Consider the following 27319-nt stretch of genomic DNA (forward strand, 5'->3'; position numbering starts at 1 on the left):
AGATACCTCAAGAAATTAAAGATTAACTTACGACAAAAACGTAAAGACATTTTCTAGGTGCGCTAAGAAATCATTAACCATGAGAAGAAAGTAACTAACTAAAGAAATATGGACTGAACAGGAAAGAACGAACTATATATACAAAAGCATTTATACTTGTATTTTTGTTATAACTGTAACTTTTCTAAAGTGTATTTATCAGCGGCAAGAGTGACACATTGACATTTGCTATGATTTTATTGTGTGAGATCTCGTAGTGTGCGGGTAACGGCCGGCTCCATCATACTGCCTGATGTCACACCCTCAGAAGCAAAATTCTATGTTTCACGATTAAGTATGATATCGCAATAGGAATTTTGTCTACATTATGTTGTATTGTATATTGTTTCGTCGACATTCTAGTTTCCGTTGTGTATTTCTTTTAATGTTGCATCTAAATGTCAACTCGTGCCTTTAGTTATGCAAATTACCCTTTGCATGAAAGTCAATTGTTTTACTTTCGCTGAATGGACAAATCTGAAAACGTTTTTTTTGCTTCTCTCAAAACTTTATCAGTGTTTAGTCCAACAAAATATCATTTCATACACTTTAAATCATACGTTTCCGTACAAATGAGGATCTATTTAAAAGCCATTTTTGCAAAGATTTTTGGAACACCGATGCTTGGTCTCTATTTCCGTTTTACGCTAAGCCAGCGTGTTTTTCTTGTAAGTAAGATTTACGAAAGGCTTTGTTTATTATAATGCTGACGGCAAACCAAGACATGGTTACAAGAAGACGCACAAAGTCCGCCATCCGAATGCCTACACGCTCTTTACTATTATTCTTCGGGGCCAGACGAGCCCAATTATTACCCGCCAAAGACGCGAGGATTTTTTTTAAGGTTAATAGCGATCATGCATATATGATTATAAATCACACGTGTTTCAGACTTTCTTTTAAAGAAATGTACTTTGTTATATCCTCAACTAAGGGGGGACGGACGTATTATTTTGAAAATGCGATCATTTTCTATTTCGAAATTGGCCCATGTCATAATCTTCCGAATTGGCTCACAGAATAGTAATATTCCACGCTCACGATACATTAGCGTTCTTGGACACGATTGATCAAGCTGTATCGTTTCTTTGTTTGGACTCTAACAATGCTGGCGCCACGAAATACCAGCACAGTATCGTCAACATGATCTCACCCTTTTACACATTTGAATCAATTACCCAGTAACTTATTTTTCTCATGGAGGTATTCTGCGTACTACCCCCATGTTCTATTGTGTTTCAACCAATCGTAATATTGAGCCGTTGTTATCATTTTAATTTATTCAAAGCGTGGGGTTTGAACAAAAGAATTGTAGCAAACCACGCACGGGCAAGTGATAATTTCTACTTTTAATCTTTTCTAATGTCGGTAAATCAAAGCATTTCCTTATTATATTCTTTATGGCGTCGGCATCCGACATAGCCAAGATACTGTAAAATAGACACACTAACTCAGAGGAGAAGGGGGAGAACTCAAGGACCGATAACCACGGTCACTCTCTTGTGGAGTGACCGAGACCGGACATTCACTCAGAAACTAGAACTTTGACCGAAACCAGGAACTCGGACTCAGACAGACTCATGTATCAGTGGCTGGCCGAGAGGTCCAGTTATGGTTACGTATTCAATAAATATGTTCCAGTTCTACATCAGCACTCGTCGTCGGATCCAGCTTCTTTCCTTCATGTTATGACATGGTGGAGATACCAAACCCGGTGCGAAGACTGACTTTGGGTCGTCAGTCACCTCTCATCGCCAAGCGAGAAGCTCTACGATTAATTCCCGAAGCACGAAAGTCACCTTGCCGAGCGCCGAACACTTTGCCGACGAGCGAGTTCCCCGTGACATGTCCTAGAAATTTCACTTCTTGCAGGCAAAGTGACACTTTTCTGCCTTGAGTTTTAGACCTGATTTGATGATCGCTTGGAGTACGCTATCTGGATGAATAAATGATTAAGTCGTCAACATAAAGAATCAAGTACTTCCATAACGTGAAGGAAATAAGCTGGATCTGACGACGAGTGCTGATGTAGAACTGGAACATATTTATTGAATACGTAACCATAACTGGACCTCTCGGCCCAGCCACTGATACATGAGTCTGTCTGAGTCCGAGTTCCTGGTTTCGGTCAAAGTTCTAGTTTCTGAGTGAATGTCCGGTCTCGGTCACGCCACAAGAGAGTGACCGTGGTTATCGGTCCTTGAGTTCTCCCCCCCTTCTCCTCTGAGTTAGTGTGTCTATTTATACAGTATCTTGGCTATGTCGGATGCCGACGCCATAAAGAATATTTTGATTTACCGACATTAGGGATGGACCATTAGATCTTGGAGGGGGGGTGGTCACAATGAAATTGTGAATTTTTTTTCCAATTGTAAATTTCTAAAAAATTTTTTTTTCAATTGAGGAAAGCTGTGCAAATTTTTTTTTTCTGAGTAAATTTTCAGATTTACAATTTTTTTAGATCGACGCTGTCTGATGATACAATGTACATCCATATCACTAGCGCAAATAAGATTGTGGTGCTGTAGCCCCAACATACATAGCCTAGTGATTTATATTGCTGATAGATTTCGCGAAATGTTGCAGATCATCTTGCGCACTGAATGTCCAACAATACTGACTAATACTGGAACAGAAGGAAATGAAGAAGTGGTGGAATCAGAGACTGATTTTTGCACAACCAATGACAGTCCATCTGTCACTCCTGGTTCTGTAAACAATTCTGAACAGATGATTCATATCTATGAGACAAATCAGAAAAAAGAGACTGATTTTTGCACAACCAATGACAGTACATGTGTCACTCCTGGTTCTGTAAACAATTCTGAACAGATGATTCATATCTATGAGACAAATCAAAAAAAAGACAATGTTGGCAATGAGTTTCCTTCCCTGTATGATGACAGTGTTCTCCGTAGGTTTTTACAAGAGGGCAAAGATGTGGTGCGACAAGCAGCCGTGCAAGACGTCGTGGGGGGGAGGTCAGGAGGGGGTGTCCCCCCTCCTACCGTTTGAGCTTTTGAAAATAGAGATTAAAATGGTGTTATTTGGTGGCACTTGGGGAGTATTTTTTCAGATTACACATCTTCCTCTGAAACATGGTCTTCTTGCTCCTCAGTAGCTTCCTATAGTTTTGAAAGTTGACTATTTTGGTTTCCTGGCTTCCCTTTCTACTGCGTGGTGAAATGCCTACATTCACCCCACCAAACATCATGCATATCTCATGATTTACAATTGATTTTGACAAGCTGAGAAACTGTTGGCAAAATATAGTGAAATTTGCATATTTGTGTTATTAGGGCAATTTGTCAGCTATTTGGCTATGCAGTTATATGTTCATTCCAAAGTGTGTCCTTCAGTAAGAAGGGAAATTGGTGTGTGTTGTTGTCCACTGTAATCCGCCTTGCCTTTCCTCTTTACAATCCTACCTATCTTATATTGTTACATAAAGCAGTGTTGACAAGCGATATCCTTTGCGCACATCTTTAAATTTGGATAGTCCTTGCCCCTGCAATACTTTTAGCCCATCATAATGAAGCAATTCATTGTTGTGATGAAACGCACAGGTGTAATGGCTACCATTCCAAAATGTGCTGCCATGGAATTGGTATCTGTGTGGATAAAACAGAATATAAATCATTTTGAAGATTTCAGTCTTGGTGTGATTCACCACATTACATTGTCAAGTATCTCTACAGTCAATTGTGAACAATATTGAGAAGGTATATTTCATTTGAATATCGCCTTTTTTTGACAAACCAAATGCTGGGCATTTCAAACTATACTGATTACAAGAAACTCTTCCTGTTACAAGAAAACGAAAAAGCAATCACCAAATTCTTCTTTACCTTTAATAATTAAGTTACTAAAAGATTGATGGAGCTCAATGGACTAATTGACATCCATCACACTGGCATCTTATGGAAAATGCCTCCTGTAGATATTATATGTGAAATATCAATCTCTTTCCTTTGTTTAAAACATTTTAAAAGTCATCCAAGTAGGCTGAACAGTACCATACCTCATACTACCAACAGTAATTGTGCTGGGTATGTCTTTGAAGGATTTGATCAGTCCTTTGCTGACAAAATAGTCCAAAGAGAGTGGGAGAATGGGTGGATATCCACTTGTAAACTTCCTTTCTTGGTAGTGTCTGACTCCTTTGCAATGGTAAGTGTATCTGTAAATAGAAAGAAAATAAGACCTTCATTGCATTGAAATATATTGATATGGTTTTCCACAATACTAAAGACAAAAGAATATATGTATCCTGCAAAGGAGCTCTCACACCCTGTAACAGATGAAAGACTATTATGGGAGTGGGGTTGAGTTGTATCAGCCCTACAGGAAACTACACACCATGTATTGGCCTGAACAATAAGGATGCTGAAAAGATGTGAGATACTACCCCTTTGCACACCTGCAGACATCACACCATGTACATGTTCTATTTTGCTCCAATCACTGTAGCCACCATGTGCACACCAACCAGCTCTTTTCCAAACACCTCTGTAGCAGGATGTTGAAGGTCTTGTGTGATATACATGTATGCCTGTTTTTCACAGGTATTTATGTAGATTTGCAGATTAGAGCAAGCTAAGTTAATAAACACTTGAAATTTCCAACAAATCTTGAAAGGTTCTTTTTCACAGAAAGGATAGCTATAAATTTTGATACTCTTCAGTTGTATGTTGAAAGTTCCATTCCCTACAAGTATATTGAACTGATCAGCTTTCAGCTTGATGATACAGTCTGTATGTATATCAGCAATAGCAGCATTGTGATTGTTGACAGATAAAGTTTGGTCAAGTCCTGATGTTATTTTCTAATGACACTGCTCCACTCTATTTTAGGTTGGGGATGGAGTGATTTGCTTTCATATAACTCTGATGAAGAACTGGCCATTCAAATTGTCAAAAATAATAATAAAAGGGAAAAACATACATACAGGCCATACCGGTAGCGGTATGCTGAATTATGGTATTCCACCATGCAAAATTTAAATCTATGTAAAGGCACAACTGAAGAGATATTGGCACACATTGTCTCTTTGTGTCTCTAGTTTTTCTTTGTAGACCTTTTGTCATATGAATTTTCATGCTACTGAAACAACATGCTTTCACGTTAATTGTGTTACACCCTACCTTTTAATTTTAATACTGGTCACCAGTACTTTTTGATGGAGAATGGACCATGTTATCATACATACTGGAAATGCATACCTTGTCTTATCAGTCCCAGTGTCAGCTCGATAATATGGAGCACCCTCGGAACTGGAGTGCTGAAAGTTCTTCCACACTGACTGTATTTCTCATGCCACCAGTCCCTCACTATCTTCTGAACTAGGGAACTTGGCACAGATATCTTCTGTGGGTTCACTGTAATTGTAAAGTTAAAAGAGACAATAGAAAACCAAACATTAACTTATAAAGTATTGGGTATGATTGATGGGACCAATTCATTACAATTATAATTAAAGGTATGCAGTCACCTGTACCACACATATGCCCAAATGTGGTTAATAGGGTGAGCTTTAGTGTTGTAAATAACTGTGTGGTGGCACAATATCTGAAAGGTGACCACCCTTTGAAAGTCCATGACTGGCTAGATTTCCATTTTCCATGGTAATGGAGCAAAATTTGCATAGGTGACTGTATACCTTTAAAGACATTGCATCTCAGATTTCATGTTGCTTTTATGATCACAAGTGTTCTCTATCAAAACATTGGTTACTGTACTTCACCTTGCTCTCACATCAAAATGATGTTTTAAACTAGACCAACTCAACAAAAGAGTTGAAATTTCGGATAATTGCTTTAAAAGTTTTGTCTGTCTATCCACTACTGTTTCTTGCTCTACTTCCTAAAACTGAATGTTCATTATTCATCTTGTCAACACAAAATATACATGAAGCACATCTTGTTGACAAAGAATGTATAGCTGTAGTCAAGAATAAAATGCCAGGTATATACATACACACAGACACGCAGTATTTACAAGCTTATATACCAATACATACGGATACTTGTCTATGCTACAACATTCCAGGATACTCTAGGTATTATACCAACACAAGAATAAAACTAAGAAAATTTGCAGTATACTGCTTACTGGTACTGTCCCTTTTAAGATGAACCCCTTTTGTTTCAATAAATTTAAATACATGTACATGAACACTGTACAGCATGAAAGAAACCGTAGTTATAATGTTTGATATTTCCAGTGTTTTTGGTCTGTGCCAGAATATGCTTGGACTCTTGCTAATTACTATCAGGATTTTGAAATGCCCAGCATTCAGCTTGCTAATACAGCCCGTCTATGTAATAATATTATGAACACTGACAAATGAATTTTAGTCCAGGGTCCGGTGAAATTCAAATGGCGACAATTACAATTTACTTTCCACAAAAACAGAAGTTGTATTTACAAGTGGAACACTGGGCATTTCAACTTGATAGTGGGATTTGAATAAGAAAGAGACATACATACACAGATCAAAAAGACTAAGGAAACTCATCAAAAGTTACAACTACTCTTCCTTTAATACAATAACTTACCTCAAAATAATTCCACCAGGGGAGAATAATACCATTTTACGAGGGCACCATGCAGATGTACATTCACTCATAACAACTGTCTTCAAACAAAATTTAAGTTTCATGGTAAAATATTCTTCTTCATTGCCCCATACATCAACTGGATTCCTTCCTAGGTCAATTGATGAGCACAACTCTAGCCAATGTGCTTTACACTTCACAAACTGATACCACAGAATAGATCAAGCATAGTGAGGAGGGTCTGGGCTGTCTTGTCATGAAAGTTCCTTAAGTACTGCACAATATCAGGACGTTGCATACATAGTAAACAGATCATGGTAATCCAATTATCAATGGGACAAGTGTTTGTCAGTTTTATGTATGCACCGTTATCACGACAACCTTCTCCACCCCATGGAGGAACACTTGGATACACAGATGATGTCTCAGTGGACAGAATTTGGCAATCTTCAGCACTAATACCCTTACTGAGGTTGGCGAAAAAGTGGTTTCTGATGGCTTCCTTCTTTCTTTCAGCAGTGAATCCTTTTTCTTTCACCATAGACTTTGAGTACCCCAACTGAGTCACCAAATAGTCATTCATATGGCTACATACACGTTGGAAAAGTTATTTGTCACAACCTGTTTCCAGTCAATATCACTGACTGTGTTTGATAGTTGTTTGCGCTTGTCTTCCATTTTTTCCTCTTTGACTTGTATGCTTTCATCATTTAAGGTACTGGTTGTTTACTTCATTAGTGGCAACATCTCTGAGGTCTTCACCAGTGTATTGCTTGACAAAGTCATCAAGTTTACCAGTTATTTTGGAAATAGTGTCATTTTTGTCAATCACTGTTTTGTGAATATGGCCATTTAAGTTCTCTTCAACTTCAAGGAAGTTTGGTTCCCCACATTCACTGATTATCCGCTTAAGTTGTACCCTTGGAGAATAGCAATCAGGGTCTACTTTCTGCTGAGCAATAACTTCTTCCATAATCTGGTCTCCTTTCAGAATTTCATCATTAGAGTAGTAATGGAACCCATTTGCAGAGTAATTTGGGACAGGTTTTGGGATATATGCAAGTTCGAAGTCTGTCCAGCAATCATGAATCAACTTGTGATAAAAGCAAGAGTTTGAGCAGGAAGCAGAACGCCCTTCCAATCCACCATCAAATAACTGAAAGTGTTGAGAAAAGAAGCCTTGCATCTTCTGATAATATGCACTCCCTGCACATGATTTGGCAATTTTCATTGATGTGGCTGTGCTGTAATTTCGAATGAATTCACCGTCGAAAAAGAATTGCTGCCAGGTGTCATATTTAGGTGTTACACATTTAATATTAGCACCCATTGATGGCTTACCATTTGCCCTTTCTGCTAGTGTACTTGCTGCTTTTTTGGCAAATGCAGTGTGGCGAGAGGACTCCACTTCCTTAAGTTCCTCTTGAGACATTGTTACAATATCACCATAGCCTTGTTGTTCTACTCCATCTGTTGGAGGTAACTTGATATATCTGCCATCACCCCATGCTTCATTGAGATCACGCATGACACGTTCAACAACATGGGTTTTGCTGTCATTAGGAGCATAGTGGACTCTGGCTAGAAGTGCACGCTGGAAAATTATCATGCTCTCAGCACAACGAATTTGTGTGATTTTCTCTCTTGTAGACACGCCTGGACCACTGTCACTTGACTGAAGATCAACTGGCCTGTGTTTTGGTAGATGTAGACTGCTTACGTCACCAGCTAATTTCTGGCAAATACACTGCGCTTCACTGAAGTAGCTGGCTAGGTCATCGGTTTCCCCTTTTGTAATTTTCTCCTCTAAAAGACAAGAAAAGATTGAGTTCATTAAAACATGAACTGTGTTTTACGTCTGGAGTTTATTTTGTATTTTGTACTGGTTAGTAGCTAGTAACCTATTTTATGGGTTTGAATTTTACCAATCCAGTGTCACCAAATTGCTGCTTGACACTATCCTTCAGTTTATTTAACCCTTTTCCTGCCAAGTCCATATTTCACCATCAGGTCAAGATGGTTAAAATTAATAAACACAACATATTCCATATGATGTATTTTAACATAAGGCTGTTGAAAACATAAATACTGTAAACTTGATTTTTTTTTGGACTAAGATGCTATAACATACCAAGCCAAGCGGTGAAAATACGTCATGTTTTGGCTCAATACCGCTTTTTACTGACTTGGCTGATGGGGAAGTAATAGTCTAAATACTGTCTGGCAGAAAAAGGGTTAATACCTTTAGTACCTTTGATTGCCTTGGATGTTTATCAACAATACCAGCATATGTGTGAGTGCCTGTGTTATAGTTGACAAATGAATCAAAGTCTGCATTTGAATTCAATTTCCAAAAATAACATGCTCATTGTTTACATATTTTCAGTGTTATAAAGTGAAATATTGACCAGGACATAATATTTTGGGGATATGAACAAGGATGCACTGAACAAATATTACTGAAAAATACAGGCAAATGTTACATATACCGAAGCTTTCTTGGATTACCAATGTGAGAACACTACATTGGTAATAGCTGTCTTTTTTATATTTTCCAATAAAATTGTGTCTTGTGTAAAAACTACAGTTTGTGTTTCTCCCTAGGAATACTGAAAAGCCATACATGAATGTTATCAGTACATACATGATGGCCAGCATATTGTTGATTACAGTGGATTAAGAAGTCAGAGAGAAACAGGTAACATGAAGCTCTCTGAGCTGGTACACAATTTAACTCGAGAGCAAGAGCATAAATTCTTACCTAGATTAATCAGTTTAGCTTCTGACAGCTCTTCCACCTGTTCAATTACTTCTGAAAGGCAACTGCGCTGGGGTGTCAGTTTTCTTGCACTCTTCTATGACATACTGGCACCGTTTCCTTAGCACATGTATGCGCAAAAGTTCTCTGGCTTTGTGAAGATCATTATCTTGGCAATTTACTCGGCAGTATCTTCTGGTTCTGTCATTAAAATAAACTGAATGAGGGAATCCCTCAGGAGGATCATCAATACTGTTTCTTCTTGTCCAAGTATCTGTACCTCTGTATCACTGCTGATAAAATGTCTGTCTGGATTATCAAGACTAACTTGATATAAATCATTACACCAATTGGTGGCATCGCTTGCATAGATGTATTTAGGTTTACACACCACTACAGGAAGACATTTGGACAATTTAAACTTATCCTTCACTTCTTCAATCTCTTCTTTCTCATGGATTAACACAACACAGGAGATATATACCCAACTGGATTGGGATAATCATGGGATGGCAGTTTGACTTGAATATCTGTACCTGTAAGTTGAACTGGAGGATGTAGTGGTGCACAGAACCCTACACTTGTCCCACATCGCAGATACGCCTTGTCGTCTAATGCTCGACGTAGTATGTATTTTCGCAATTGTTGATGCTTGTTGGCGAATGCAAATCTATCATACATCTTGACCAGTGCCCTGTTGTAGTGTATATTCAGATGTCTGGTTGAGTCTTTTTTCTGAACACGTACATGTGCCCAGAGACTTTTACCACGATGCTGCTTTGCTTGCCTTGACCTTTTGTTCTTTGGCTTCCCAAGACTTCTGACGAATTCGGTTGACTTGACAAAGTTCTTACTTCCAATTTTCTCAAGACAACGGTTAGCTATCTTACGCAAATCTTTGTTGAACAATCTTTTGTCTCTTCCTTCAACATAAACAGTATTCAAGTCACCATGACGGCGTCTATGTGCTTGTGCCTGTTCAGACAGAGCATCAAAATGGCCTGCTCTACTCTTCTGTCAATTCTGTGTTTCCCCTTTCCCTTACCAACTTTTGACAGCTTTTGTTGTTTCCATTTCTTCAGCAGTGTATTGCATACTTTCACTTTGTATTTACGAGACCTTTGCTGCAAGTTTTTCAGAGAATCTTTCCAACTTTTAATGAGATGAGGGTCAGAATTCTTTCTCACTTTACTTTGCAGCTTGTCTTCCGTCTTTGACAATAATTCATCATACATTGAGTCAGCAGTCTGTCTCGCGCTTTCTTTTTCATCGTCATACTCCTCTAGTATCTCTGAAACATCAGTCACAATATTCTTTATCCTATCTTCATGTAAATCAAACAGATGTCTTAGGTCAGTATATGGCATCACTGTGCCAAACATCGCCTGGACAATGCATCTATCCCGATGTGTACTCAGCATCGACATAAGACCCTTGAATTTAAACCTAAGAAGTTTAAAATTAAGTGTCTGGCTGTCATTACTAAGTCCCAAAACAGCATCCAGGGAGTGGAGTACATTAACTTGGAGCATGGGCCTGCTGACAAGCATTACATACTTTTGATCCTGGATAGTAACGAGGGCAAGAGGCAGCCCTGCATTTATGACCATCCTTTGAAAGTTTACATACGTGAAATGTGCTCTCACTTGATGTACATTTAAGCCAGGTATCATCGAACGATATTCGTCAAAGGCGTCTTTCAGTGACACAACATCTTTGCCCACAACTCATGGATCAGAGCAAGCTTACCAAGTACATCACAGTGTTCAGGACTTCCCTCTTCGCAAAGTTTTACTCTCGATGTCAGCCTGCTCAAAATTTCTTCTGTGCTGTCTTCGGTTAATGATGGTCTTACTCGCGACAAACCTAGGGAATGCATGAGGTCCTTGTACCGTTGTCTGGTGACATTTTTCTCATGCCCACTTTGGTCCTGTCCATGCTCTTCATGCTGGGTGCCCTTCCGCTTGAAGGTAGCCATTTTGAATACTGTGACATCATTGGTCATGGGGTCATGTGTTCGTCAACTTTTCTTTTAGATTGTATTTTTTTATATTTAAACATCAAAGGTTTGCAAATCAATACATATTCTTGATAATATGTCATCCGATGTCAAATTTTTGGTACACTGCCGATGGAATGTACTTTGCATACTCAAATACCAACAACAATACTATCAACACATGGGGGCGCTTTTTAACCATGCAAAATGGACAACATGGCTGCAAATGAGAGCGACAAGGTGTGTGATCCGGATGATACTCTTCGCGATCTTCACCTTTTTTTTAAAGAGAACGGTTTTGAAAAATACGAGCATAAATTCATTGGGAAAGGTGTCACTACACTTTCTCACTTGATAGATGTGGAAGATGCTGATTTGACTGGCTTTGGCTTGACCACAATCGAGATCAGGAGATTCCACCGAGTGTACAGCAACTTAAAGGTACATGCTGAGCAAAGGAACCGGCCAGCTCCAAGTACGGCTGCATCTTGTACAGACTGTCCAGTACCAAAACAGTACGTAAATGTTCCCCTTGATCCTGCATTCCGAAGTGTAAACTTTCGCTTAAAAACTATAGACGGAGGGCAAACAGTTTCCTATGATGAGGAAGCCCTGAAAAGGGACTTTCCATGGGCGTACAAAACGGCCCCAAACAAGCCTCAGCACGTATTTGCAAACCAATTCATCCTAGACATGTGTGTGGCAAACAGAGGTCGTTTTGCGGATGACAGAGACTTCCAGAAGTGGGCAGCTAAGGAACGTAGTGACAGAGAAACTTTGCTGTTGCAGGTGGCAACCAAGGAAGAGATGGACTCTGTGTTTATGTCTTTGCCTAGTAGAAATACTAGATACTTCCAGAACTTAAATATTCCTATGTATCTTAATAATATTAACAAAGACCATAAGTACCGTTCTCTGCTGTCCTGTGATAGCAATCTGAAGGCCTCGCAGTACGAAATGTATTCTTCATATTGTGCAGAGATAGAAATGGTGGTGCAGTGGTGTAAGAGAAGTACAGAGCTGTGTTCAGAAAAATTGGTAGGAAGTGAAACCAAAGCAAAACGTAAAGAGCATGGATATACAGAAAGTGTGAATTTTTATGCTAAGCTACTACCCAAGTGTAATTCCCTACTTGAACAAGTCAGTGCCATAAGTGTGAAGTCCAAGATGGTACTTGAGAAATTCAAGAGTCAATTTGGTCGAGCTTTGCATGAAAGGGAAGAGTCAAAGAAATCTCAGAAGAACCAGAGGAAAGAACTTAAACGGAAGAAGAAACTTAATGAGTGCAATAAGCTGAATAAAACACACCATGGGAGAAAGAGAAAAGCAACAGCTACTGTCGTTAACCCTTTACCTAAATTGAGCACCTTTTTTGAACAGGTGACCAAGCAGTCTGCGAGAGAGGTACAGTAACTGAGTTAATAAACTTTACTGTGAGGTGATTATAAAATAATAATAAATGAAAACTTGTTTTGCTGTTAACCAAGGTATTGTCTTGAATGCATATGATTTGCAGGAAATTCAATTTCTGATCCAAAGTTTGGTTTGACTGTATCTTGATTTGGACGTGTGTGTGTCACTGATTTCTTTACAGAAGTGATTCTAGAAAGCTAAAGTAAAAAATAATTGACTTTATATAAAATTATTCAATTGGGGTCTGTTTTACTGAACATCTTAATTAACACTGTGGCGAGCATAAAATATCTTATTTGACCGTAATCTTGCTACCTTTTGTCCAAATAGCATTCTCTTTGTTTGTTGTTTTTAAGTAGCATTTAAAGGTAAACTGTTTATGATCAAAGTATGGAATATTTCTCAATGAAATTATACCCTCCAGTTTAAGCTTATAAATGCCTTTACTCTCATGGTAACAATGTCTTGTAATATATTTTAACTTTAGGTTTCACGTGATGAGCAAGTTAAAGTAAAGGGAGGAACCAGTACTGATTCACAAGCGCGCACTGAATGTCCAACAGCACTACCTAGTAGTGATCCACAAGTGTGCACCGAATGTCTAACAGCACCACCTGATACTGATTCACAAGCGCGCACTGAATGTCCAACAGCACCACCTAGTACTGATCCACAAGTGTGCACTGAATGTCTAACAGCACCACCTGATACTGATTCACAAGCGCGCACTGAATGTCCAACAGCACCACCTAGTACTAATCCACAAGTGTGCACTGAATGTCCAACAGTACTGCCAGGAACAGAAGGAAATGAAAAAGTTGATATTTGCATGACCAATGACAGTCCATCCGTCACAGCTGAACAGATGATTCATATAAACGAGACAAATGAGAAAAAAGACATTGTCGACAATGAATTTCCCTCACTCTATGATGACCTATATATATCAACATCAGAAGATTCAAGTAGCACATTTTCATTCACAACTGACACATCTTCCTCTGAAACGTCTTCTTGCTCCTCGGTAGCTTCCTATAGCTTTGATAATTAACTATTTGGGTTTCCTGGCTTACCTTTCCACTGCATATCTCATGATTTACACTTTGATTTTGACAAGCTGAGAAGCTGTTTGCAAAATATAGTGAAATTTGAATATTTGTGTTTTTGGGGCAAATTTTGCCCTTTTTTGATCAAACATCTATTTCTCTGTAGCAGCATGTCCAAATTGATTGGATGTGTATAGATGTGGTGAAATTTCAATATTGTCTTTTTAGGGCAATTTATGCCATTTATGGTCAAAAAATAAGTGTTCTCTGAAAGGGCTTGTCAAATGCCTTTACAATGTGCTACATTAGTCCTTTAAGATTTGTTAATGCTTTTTTGTGGTGGATAAATTCTTCAGATAATTGTCATTCAGCATTTGCTACACACAAACGATTAGTCATACAGAATTATCCAGTATTTGCTACAGAGAAACCTTCAAAATTCAACCCATCTTCTGATGTTGATATATATAGGTCAACAAATTCCATTCATTCTATGTAGTGTATGGTTGAATGTTAAAAATGTGTTGCTGTTGAATTTAAGGCTGTCTTTTTAGAAAAAACTGAAAATGCCTTTTTAAAAGCAAAATAATACATCATGACTTGATATGTTGTTAATCATTATGACGTGTTTCTACTTGTTCACCCGTTCATGCATTCACCATTGCAATAAAATGCCGCGAAAAAATGAAGCTGATGTGGCCTGCATCTGTTCACCTTGATCTTAAAAGGCAAATATAACTTTCTGTCTTGACAACCTTCCATAGTTTCAATGTTTGACCTAGTGTACCTGCTTGGTTTTGTACGCAGGAAACAAGTAGAAAACAGGATCTATAATTTTATAATTTTCAAGTGGTCAAAATACAAAAGTCCTGAAAAGATAATAAGGGATACAGTCACTCTAAATGTATACAATAAAATTTAAAATGTGCGTGGAGGGTGTACTAAAAATACAGAAAGCTGCTTCCTGTCAGAAAAATATAAAAAAATTCAAAATTTTCAAGACTTTTGCAAAATTTTTTTTTTACGCATTTGTCGTCTTATTTTTTTTTTTTTTTTTTTTTTTTGCAAACTAGTTTGAAGATTTTTTTTTCCTAACTTTCTGCTCTGAAAATTTTTTTTTTCTGTTTTGGACCACCCCCCCTCCCAAGATCTAATGGTCCGTCCCTTTGAAAAGATTACAAAAGTAGAAATTATCACTTGCCCGTGCGTGGCTTGCTACAATTCTTTTGTTTCAAACCCACGCCATGAATACATTAAAATGATAACAACGGCTCAATATAACGATTGGTTGAAACACAATAGAACATGGGGGTAGCACGCAGAATACCTCCATGAGAAAAATAAGTTACTGGGTAATTCTTTTAAATGTGTAAAAGGGTGAGATCATGTTGACGATGCTGTGCTGGTATTTCGTGGCGCCAGCATTGTTAGAGTCCAAACAAAGAAAAGTTGCAGCTTGATCAATCGTGTCCAAGAACGCTTATGTATTGTGAGTGTGGAATATTAATATTCTATGCGTCAATTTGGAAGACTATGACAATAATATCTCTTAACTGCTTCTCATACGATCTGAGTCAATAACCTTCACGCGCCTTGGCCACGTGAGGCTACAGGGAAGGCCGTTACACTACTATGTGTTTTAGTATAGTGACGTCGTTCTTTGACGTTGACGGCACTGCTAAAATTAGACTGGGAATTACCGCCATCGAATAGCGGCTATTGTAAAGCAAACACTATAAGGTCGCCTTTCTTCTTATTTCTTTACACCGTGTTCCACTGCCTGTCAGTACGCATGCGTTGACAAACGCTACTGCGTAGAACATGAAAAAAAATAATTCAGTTGCTAAGGGAATATTTGTATTGTGTGAGTTATAGACTTAACACGTTTATTTCCCATCACATCATTGTAACGTCATCACAAGTGAATAAGCCGTCTCAATAATACCACTTGCTTGATAAAGAGTCCCTGTTACTCCCCATCAAGTAAAACACCTGAGAATTTGATATCTATGGTAAATGTACATGAAATATTTCCACGGTAGAGATATTGTTGACGTGTCCCCGAGTCTATCCTAGAAAACGCTGAAAATGTAATCGACCAATCTGGTTGTGTATTGCATATTGAGACATTAAAGTTCATAAGTTCATATAGAGACATGACAGTTCACCCTAAATTACGCTTAATTTAGGTCAGGACGACAACAGTAGAGAACACTTACCGTGGCGGTTTCACAACTGTAGATACACAACTATGTTGCAAATCGATTAAATGTCTAATGACTCTTTGTGTCACATATCAATCATGGTTGCTATGGAAACTGTTTTCTCTCGCAGGCTGACGGTACGAAAGCACAGCTATTCAAACAAACAAGTGACTTACAGGTCAATGTATCTGCCACAAATGGTGCTCAGAGAACGTTTCAAGATATTATTAAAAATTTCAGCGAACAGAAAATGCCCAGTACAAACCTCATTTCACCTTATCTCCAGGTGCACTGCTCAGCCCCGATGCCCCGCCCTGACCTTTTGTCCGATTCCGGGAATTCCCGTATAGCAAGTTCTTAATGCAAGCATTTCGCGTAAGCATGCACTTGTGTTGGCATCGCAAGACCCAACAGCAACCATCAGAGACTGTGCGTAAGCATTAAGGTCACCTGATGTAACCTAGACATTGCAGGTTCACTTCCCAGGTCTGAAAACTATTGCCGATAGGTGTTCACTTGTCCCCGGAACGGTGACGACACAGACGTTTCAACAGGTAGGCAAGATGTACCTCTGTTTATTTTGTAGGCCTTCAAAGTGAAAGTGACATGGTGCCATGACACGGCTTGTTCTATGCTTCCGAGTTCTACGTTGACATGATCAATCTTAAGGAAGAATATGTCGTCACGTAGTGTTAATTAAACAGTTACATTATTTACGTGTAGAATTATACAAAACATCGAAAAAGAAACAGAAGCTTACTGCTATATGTGTCTCATTATGCATGCAAGGGTCACAAGGTATAAGAATTTTTTTAGCTACAGGCGCCATATTCCATCCACATACAGCTAATCAAGGGATCTGTCTGCAATCAATTGTACTCTTTTACTTACCAATGGCTTCAAGATACAACGAAATGTAGTTAAAAGAGAACTACAGAATTACTTTACACAAGACGAGAAAAATCGAGTTTGCACACGAGCGAAAAGTAAACAATATACGTCCCTCCACACACACGCTTTAAAGTGAAAGTAATTTAATTTTTTCGTCTTGATTTCGAAGCACTGTATATAAGGCCTTCCACCAGCTCTGTAAACATATCCTTGATGATAGAGATACTATCATTGTTCAGTTAGTCTACGATGTGCTACATAAAAATAACGATGTGGTCCTATGAAGAGAAGTCAAGATGGCTAGCCATGCCCTGCAATATCGTATCAACAGATCATACCTGTAGTTGTTTTAATCATATCGAGTTGTACATTGAAGATTCCTCACACCAAAAAACACCATGGCATCGACAACCTTCAAATTTATCATTAAACCTGAGCACGGACGTGTCTGGGTCTATGGCCAATATTCTAGGTTCATGTATCATTCTAAATTGAACAAAGAAGCTCTCAGACTAATCAATCACTTATTCATTTGTATCCTTCATGTATATCCATACATGTATGTATACATGTATGTATGTATCCTATGTATTTGTATTCATTTGATTCCAAATCTAGGTTTTCTATATTTTTTTCCTTTTTTGGAAAAATGATCAACTGAATGAGACAAAATTGAATGTTGACCCATTCCTTAACGTAATCCAGCTTTTGACGGGCAATGATTCCCTGGTCAGTAGTTTACCTTGAAACTACTCGTTTTGTCTGTTACAATGACGTTGAAAAATTACTTATTTTATTAGCTCCATAGCCATATGTATATATGGCAATGGAAGCTATTCTTATAGGCTAGGGAAATGTCTGTATGTATGTATGTCTGTATGTCTGTATGTCTGTATGTCTGTGTGTCTGTATGTCTGTATGTCTGTGTGTCTGTATGTCTGTATGTCTGTATGTCTGTATGTCTGTCCGGTCAACATCAAAAACTCCAAAACCGCTGTACATTTCATCTTGATATTTGGTGTGTACATGGATGATGGGCTGTAGATAAGATTTTGTTCAATGAAGTTGTCATTGACAAAAATATGCAAATTAAGTGAAAAAATGTAAAAACAGTCAAAATTGAAAAAACTCAATAACCACTGAGCAGATTACATGAAAATTAGCATGTAAGTACTTTGGGCTGACATGAAATGATTGTGCACATCTTGGGTCAGTATCTTGGACTTGCTATTTTTCATGAATTTTTTTGTAATTTTCTCCCATTTTTGGTCAAAAAATCTCCTGCTCTGAAACCACAAGTCCGATTGATTTGAAACTTGGTATGGAAGTGCATAGGAGTGACCTTTCCCAAATTGGGCAAATCGTGGTGAAATTTGCATATTTTTAGTTTACACGTCCATAGACTCCCATGTATAAGGCAGATCTCCATAGACTCCCATGTATAAGGCCACGAAAAATAAAAATTTAGTTTCTCATCGTATTCATATTGCAAAAAGGATGCAGTGACACAATTTTTAGTCCCCACGGATGAAGTCCAGTGAGCTTATACTATGGATTGGGTCATGTTCGTCTGTTCGTCCATCCGTGAGTCCCTCCGTTCACGCAGATATCTCGGATATTTTGACAAAATGTCATTTGACCTTGATGACCTTTGATCTCAAATATACATATTTGTCCATAACTCAGTATCCACAAGTGCTACCACCCTTCATATATGGTATGATGGGACAGCTTGTGACGCCACTTATTGTACCTCATTAATTATGCACATATCTAATTTGAGCGAGCCAATAGAGCTAGAGGTCTGATTTTTGGTATATAGGGATAACTTAGCAAAACAATTTTTTGACAAATGTCACGTGACCTTGGTGACCTTTGACCTCAAATATACATATTTGTCCATAAATCAGTAACCACAAGTGATACAGCCTTCATGTACGGTATGATGGGACACCTTATGACGCCACATATTGTACCTCATTAATTATGCGCATATCTAATTTTGAGCGAGCCAATAGAGCTAGAGGTCTGATTTTTGGTATATAGGGATAACTTAGGAATACAATTTTTTTTGACAAAATGTCACGTGACCTCGGTGACCTTTGACCTAAAATATACATATTTGTCCATAACTCAGTAACCACAAGTGCTACATCCTTCATGTATGGTATGATGGGACACCTTATGACGCCACATATTGTACCTCATTAATTATGCACATATCTAATTTTGAGCGAGCCAATAGAGCTAGAGGTCTGATTTTTGGTATATAGGGATAACTTAGCAATACAATTTTTTTGACAAAATGTCACGTGACCTCGGTGACCTTTGACCTAAAATATACATATTTGTCCATAACTCAGTAACCACAAGTGCTACAGCCTTAATGTATGGTATGATGGGACACCTTATGACGCCACATATTGTACCTCATTAATTATGCACATATCTAATTTTGAGCGAGCCAATAGAGCTAGAGGTCTGATTTTTGGTATATAGGGATAACTTAGCAAAACAATTTTTTTGACAAAATGTCACGTGACCTCGGTGACCTTTGACCTCAAATATACATATTTTTCCCTAACTCGGTAACCACAAGTGCTACACCCTTCATGTTTGGTATGATTGGACACCTTATGACGCCACATACTGTACCTCAATAATTATGCGCATATCTCATTCTGAGCGAGCCAATAGAGCTGGATGTCTGATTTTTGGTATATAGGGATAACTATAGGAGAGAAATTTTTGACCAAATGTCATGTGACCTCGATGACCTTTTACCTAAAATATATGTTTATGTCAATAAATAAGTAACCACAAGTGCTATGTCCTTTGTATTTAGTAGGATGGGAGACCTTATGACAACACACGCTTTACCTCATTAATTATGTACACATCTAATTCCTGGGCAAGCGAATAGAGCTAGAGATCTGATTTTTTGGCATATAGGGATTAATTAGCAATATGATTTTTTTTTTCAAAATGTCATGTGACCTCGATGACCTTTGACCTTGATTATACATATATATGCATATTTCAGTAACCACAAGTTCTATACCCTCCAATTTTGATAGGATATTAGACCTTAAGATGTCACATCTTGTACCTCGTTTATAATGCGCATATGTATTTCTTGGCTGGCCAATACTGCTAGAGGTCTGATCTTTTTTCCCGATTTAGAACCATAACTTAGACATGCCTCATGTGTTTCAAATTGGGAACAACAACATAGACCTATGTGCCCATAGATCTCAACATATACACTCCAGTGATACTTCTTAATGACCACATTTTCCTGCCCCATCAAGACTAATACTCCTATTACAAGTGGGGACTATGTCATTGTAAATGACTTGTTGAATAATGGTTGTATCACAGTATTCGATACATCTAATTCTGTATTTTTTCCATTTTATATTCTGAATAATTACATTAAACATATTTCACTGTCTCCAGTACATTTCATTTAAGTATTTTCACTTCATGCACTTTATCCCTTTCACTCATGTTCAAATATCTGACCAGAGAACAAACACTAAATAGTCCAGGATGGGAGCTAGAGTGTCATTGACGCTATTTTTATTTAGAGTTACAGGGTGATACAAGTTAACTTCCATTTAATACAAGTAATGCAAAAATTTAAAGGATAATGTGCGTTGCGCTTTATAGAAAAAATATATATGATTTGGCAATTATTTCTTCAGTAGTGCTACACTTTCTCATGTGGTGTATCTTTAAGATTATCAATTCACTTCGATTCGTTGTTTTTTTCGTTTGTCTCCAAGTACATAATTTAAGATTATTAAAAACAAAAAAAACACAGTTTCATCACCGAGGACTATTGCACCACTTTAAAAACTAGGTAAATAAATGGGCTTAGAACGGAATTGGCGGTTGAAAGTAATGACTTCCCTTCCATGACCTCGCTTAATCATGAGACACTGGAACGCCAAGGATGCTAATTCCCGAGTGCATCCGTTGAAGTATTTACGTAATAACCGTGCAATTATAATCCTTCATGACTGGGACGTCAAATGGGCCAAGCAGAGACCGTTTCCGTACTATGTCATTTTCCCATATTTTTTGTACACGAATGGATCGCTAGCTTTGAAGAGCGCTGATCGTTAGCTTGACCACGGACAACATTCAAAATGCACGGTAATAATGACACTTGATGCCATCAACTCAAGTATATAAAACGAAACATATGGGAGAGGAGAGAGGACAACGAAACGAAATAATTCTCTTCAGGAACACATTACTTCAAAGAATGATCGAGGAAGTCCCTTAACACGCAAATGAAAGAGTGTTGAAAAATATGCTTCTCGGCATTAACATATAAATTATCGATAAAAGCGTGCACCTAGTTTAGGAAAATGTGTACGTACTATTTCGTACTTTAAATTAAACTGGTGTTTGTGTTGTCTGAGACATGTAGATAGAGGCGAGATATGGAAAGGAGAAGGTTATTCGATTTTATATGCCGAGCTTCATCCGTCCCACAAATAAATCTGTACGTTTTGTCAAACAAATCCCCCCCTGAAAAACCCATAGCTTTGATATGCAGGGTAAGCAAGAACTTCAAAGACAATCTCCGACTTGAATATCCTCTATCATTTAAAAATAACTTTCTGAGGAACTGTAAAAATCTGAACTTATCAAAGCAAGAAGCCATGAGACGAAATGCGATCGTGGCATATAATAACTGAAAACACGTGAAATAATATAATGCAAACACCTTTCTCATCTCTTCCTTGCAAATACAGTCCAGTGTTACTAAAAATAATAAGAACGACATGGAAGCCCCCTTGCGGGTTTCTCGCGGTGTTAGTTCAGCCGCCTTTGTATCATAGCTTTTAGTCACATAATGCGCCACGTCCCGTGATTGGGGCATCTAAGCTTACTAGACTTCTTCCTTTGGGACTCCTATCGGTGGGGAAGCCCCAAGAGTTATAATCAGACCCTAGTAAAGAAAAGATTCAAGTACGAACGTTCTCGCTAAGCTGTTTGGGACTCCGATCGGTGGGGAAATCCAAAGAGTTATAATCAGACCCAAGTAAAGAAAAGATTTCAGTACGAACGTTCTCGCTAAGCTGTAAGGCTCCTTCCAACTCCGCTGTTTGGTCATCCGACGCTTTTATCAAGTTCAGTTCAGCGGAGTAGCCAGTAATTCGTCCCGCGTGAAAGTTAAGGACGGAAAACCGCGTTTCTTACAGTTTTATTAGTCATATCGTGATCACGTATTGTTATCATGATCATTTTCGTCAAATATTTAATTCCGGAGTAAGTCCAAAAATGAAAGGAGAATTAATTATATTGCTAGAAGGTGTCCTCATCAGTAGACCTACTGAAAAATTGAACCTGCTTCATACATTCCTAAAAACAGAGAAAAGTAAAACACTTAATATAAAAATTATAATAACTTGAGAAATTGTATCATGTAAGGAATCCCGTTTTGGAAAATCGAAGTTACCGGGGCGAAATTAAGGGTAAGAATACATGGGATCGCTGCTTATTCTCAAGAAAAAAAAGCGAAAGTGAAAGAAATATAGGAAAATGCATGGTGATATCAGTACTTAAGGAATATGGTAATCAAATTTTCTTGATGATTTTAAGCCAATTATGTGTCAAGATGTTATCATTGTTACATTTTCTGACAACACTTGCGAATAATTGTACAACTTCATAAAAAGACAGATGTTATTTTAGACACAAGTACGGATTGAACAGTGAGTTACAATAATTCCATAGCTTTACATCAACCTGAAAGATGGCACTGTATTTTACCAAGCAGTCTTTGGTACTGAGTGTATACAATTGAATAGAAGAAACAATACGAGAAATATTTGGGACGAAATACAAAAGATGAGATTGTATGCCAATGAACCGTTTACCTTTAAAGACGCTTCGTTATTGTTTTTGAACTCGCAGCTGGTTATCATTAAATCAATGATGTTTTTACAGACTTGATTAAGCATCGAACTTCATTACCACATTTCTCGTCTTTTGTTTGATATTTGATGAATTGAAATTCTACTTAAGAGAAGTTTTTAAGAGTCATAGTCATAAGTTGTTTGAGTTTAACCCTTTGAGCGCCAAAGTCAGTTTTTGTCGCATTTATGAAATGTGCACCAGTCATTTTATTTCAGAGTTTTGCCTACATTTTTTGTTGTTGTGACAAAATATTTACACATCATAGTTGACTTTAGGTATTAGTTCTTTTGAATACAGGTACTTCATATGTTTTCTCTGAATTTCCTGGCGTCTGTGTTGTGAACTATGGTTGAAAATAGTCGCCTCTAAGAAGGGATTCGACGCATTCTGTTTAAAATCTTTGATTTTGATGTGGTATCATATTGACACTAAGCATAAAATCCAGGATTGAAGGGAATGGACATTTTGTCACACATATTCTTAAGAAACTTAAAACTGCAAAGAAAGCAAAATGTCTGAAACAATTTCAAACTTGGAGACTCCCCCACTCACTGTATAATGGAGGACTAGAAAAATCTGAACCTTGCAAAATTAGAAGCCAGGGCACGAAATGCCTCAGCGGCATTGAATAAAGTAAAACAAATAAAATACAATACACAACACCTTTATAAACCCTTTCTTGGAAAGAAAAGAAGAAGTGTAGATTTAACAATGTTACCAAAGTGGAAGTTGTCCTCCACACAGTGTCACTCAGGTACTAGGGTCAACCAACGATTAGGACACCAAACCAAGTGTATAACTGACGACCTGAGCCTTTTAAAGATCTCTCAAACAAATAAAGGGTACTTTGACACCGGACTTTAATGAATGGTTTTAAACAAAATTAGCGAATGAAGACTTTTGAAATCAGAGAAAAATTCCGTAATAAATATATCGACTCGGGCTTTGTTATGAAAGGCTACACGAGAAGTGAAACCTGAACCTTAAACTTACCTGTGAATACAAGCCTATTCATTATTGGTTGTTTTGAGAAAGTGCTATTTGAATGACTCAATGTTGTCTTTTTTCACATTATTTATTTTTTTGGAACGTTTTGGTGCAGCTTTTGTAAACAGCCTTTGACAAAAACCTGGTAAACAGATCTCAGAGGCTTTTAAGGATGTCACAATCTGATTCTCGATGTTTTACTCTTGCATGTTGACCTTGATTGCATGTTTTCATGTTCCAAGTTTCCATAAACAAACCATGCGGGAAAAAGGATTTGACGCTTTCATTTTGAATGTATACGTGAGCGACGGGCTTAGCCAAGGAGAACTGACCCGCATTTATTACTAAAGGGCCCGTACACACTTAAAATTTCAATGGCTCGACCAAACAATGAGTAGTATTGTTGCAACACTATGAGGTCAAACTATGTCACAGCGGCTCTGTACATGTAAAAGTACGAATGCTCGTTTTTATTTCGTAGGTGACAAGGTGGCATGTACAGGTAATTCATGACTTACAGCTTGCAAGCATGTAGTCCTAATTTACCTTGTTGTGAAGAACTCAGGGCTTACTTATTACTTGCCTGATCACAGACTAGTTAAATCAGTTTGTATTTTGCAATCCATATAGTATATACTTCACTTAAATGTCCCCACTTTAGACGTGTATCATGACTTAAAATGCTAGCTTATGACAAAGTTCACTTATCCATATCACTATCAATGAAGTTTCATCAAAGTCCCTGGGATCGCGATCATGATGATCCAAATGGCAAACTGCAGACCATCGGAGAGACAGAGGACAAGCAAAGTGCGCCACCTCGGTAGAAAGGTCAAATGAACAAACTAGCGGGTTGAGTGTCTCCTGACCTATCATTGCGATATATTACATGTCATTTATTCCTCCGGGTGAGATAGTGCTGTGCATGTTTAATAGGAAACATAAAAAATGTATTGCATTATAGACCTTGTATCGGAATGGAATTCCGGTAATTAGAGCTCCGACCGATCATGTCATCATGTTAACAGTCAGAATAGTAAATCTTCCTCCTGGTCAACTCACTTTTGTATGAATTATTTTGTGTACGTAGCAGCTGCGTGGGCGTGTTTGTTTGTCAGGCCACTAAATGAGCACAGGTACGGTTGAATTACCAAAACGAAAGTAGAGAATATTTCAGCAGCTCAACCGCTCTGCGCATGCGCTGTACACGCTTTTGAGCGAATTAAGTTGCACTTTGCAACAACTGCAAGTGCAAGTGCAAGTAATATTTGTGAGAATTACTCTCCATTGATTTCAAATGCGACTGAAAATTATCCAAGCTCGGCGTTTGCGTCTCCACTTAAAGGGGCAGTTCTCAATCCGTGGTTCAGACATTAGTGGCTGTTCACATTGACTGTTATGTGATTTTAGTAGCTTTTTCTCCTTTGAAAGTTGTGCACGGTTAGTCAATTTGCTCAAAGGTAAAGCTGACAAAGAACTTACACCTAAAACTTGACAGTTTGTTTGAGGTTGAGATAAACACCATTTGCGCAAATACAGTACGTTTACGTTAAGGTCCAGACGTCATTGACATCCAGAATGAGCATATCGTATGATATTATCTTCCTTCCTGCAGTATACTCCCTGTGAGGATTTCGGTGAACACTGATATCGATTCGCACATCTTGACGTCACCATGAGGTTATTGGATCTGTGTTTGATAACAGCAGCCACAATCTTGATATGCAAGTTCAATTTTGTACAATCGTGAGTACAGCTTCTCCTGTTTTAATATTTCACTATTGTTGTAGATGAAGGTCTAGAATGCCAACATTGCTATTCTCAAAATACCAGTTGTTGTCAATATCAGACTTTGTTTCTATTCCAAGAAGTTTACAGAGTCTATGTGTGTTCTTTTATTTGCTACTTCTGTTTCTGTTCATTAGGCCAAAAAAAAAATTGTGTGTTTCCTGTAACATGCTCTTCAGAAATAGGGTAGGTAGGTAGGAAAAAAAATTTTTTTTTGGTAATTTTTTTTTTCTTTGCAAAAAAAGAAAATGTGAAAATTTTAATACCCTTCGACAAGGGTCAATGCATCGTCATTGTCAACACAAAAGATTACATACACGAATGCAAAAGACAATTACGCAACACTCAGTATTATACACAACTAGACAGTGACGACACAGAACAAACAGTAAACAAAGTACACGAACTATTAAACAAAATGTACGAGAACAAACACATCGACCATGATACTTATAAGTATCTCGATCCAAAAAACATAAAAATCCGTACCCCGCATTGGTACTTATTGCCTAAAATTCACAAACCGCCGCCTGAAAACTCAACGTTTGCAGGGAGACCAATATTTAGTGGCTGCTCCAGTCCCACTAACAGAATTTCAGAATTCCTGGATTACTTCATAAACCCACTGGTCCAGCAACAACCGTCAAATATAAAAGACACAACAAACTTCATACAAGAAATAGAAAAAACAATTTCCCCCAACATGCATTTCTTGTAACACTCGACGTGGTGTCGATGGACACAAACACAATTCACGACGAAGCGATTCGGCTAGTCAGTGAAACATTAAACTCACAAACCTCGCTTCAAACAAATTACGGCATCAAAAAACCACCCACGGAAGACTTAAAAGAAATGCTTTTACTAATTCTAAAACACAACAGTTTTGAATTTAACAAGCAATATTTCCGCCAAACCCGCGGCTGCAGCATGGGATCGAATGCCTCGCCAGAGATAGCAGACATTGCTTTCCATGAACTTGAAAAGAAAATAATCGTAAACAACCACAACAACATTCACTTCTGGAAAAGATTCAGAGATGATGTCTTTGCAATCTCTCTGGGAACACAAACCGAACTCACTAACTTCATTCAAAAAATCCACACAATCCACCCAACGTTTATGTTTTCATACGAAAACTCAACACAAGAAATTACAATTCTAGATGTTGTAGTTTTCAAAGGTGCAAGATACCACAAAGAAGTGCAAGATACCACAAAGAAAATATCCTCGACATCAAAACACATACTAAACCAACAGACACATTCCAATTTCTACATAGAGAATCGTGTCACCCGACTGCAACATTTAATGGCTTTATCAAAGGTGAAATCCTTAGATACGCTCGCACTTGAAACAACAATGACGACTTTACTAAAAAAAGTCGCTTTCTTTAGAAACAAACTACTCGATAGAGAATACAAAAACAATGAAATCACGAATATAACAGAAAAAATAAACCACAGTATTCGTAATACACTAACAAACTGTACAAGTACACGTAAAGAAGCAACAAACAAACACATCTTCAGTACAACATACAGCCCTTACATAAAAACAAAAGATCTTAAGGGAAGTCTTTTGAAACATTTGGCTGAACTGGAGAAGGACTCAACACTAAGGAATCTATTCCCAGAATCACCAATCATTGCTTACAAGAGAAACAAAAACCTAAAAGACACACTAGTCAAAACAAAATT

At 37.9% G+C, this 27319-nt stretch overlaps 1 protein-coding gene across 1 annotated transcript in view; it reads left to right on the forward strand.

The window, feature by feature from the left end:
- The first annotated feature begins 15408 nt into the window (after nt 1-15408).
- Nucleotides 15409-27319, forward strand: part of LOC139144210 (fibrillin-1-like) — an 89095-nt gene continuing 77184 nt past the window's right edge. The window contains exons 1-2 of the mRNA XM_070714861.1: nt 15409-16570; nt 25447-25577. Of these exons, the coding sequence (XP_070570962.1) occupies nt 25507-25577 (71 nt within the window). The 5' untranslated portion in view covers nt 15409-16570; nt 25447-25506. The remainder of the gene's footprint in view (nt 16571-25446; nt 25578-27319) is intronic.

Source organism: Ptychodera flava, chromosome 11, assembly GCF_041260155.1.
Source record: "Ptychodera flava strain L36383 chromosome 11, AS_Pfla_20210202, whole genome shotgun sequence".
NCBI lineage: Eukaryota > Metazoa > Hemichordata > Enteropneusta > Ptychoderidae > Ptychodera > Ptychodera flava.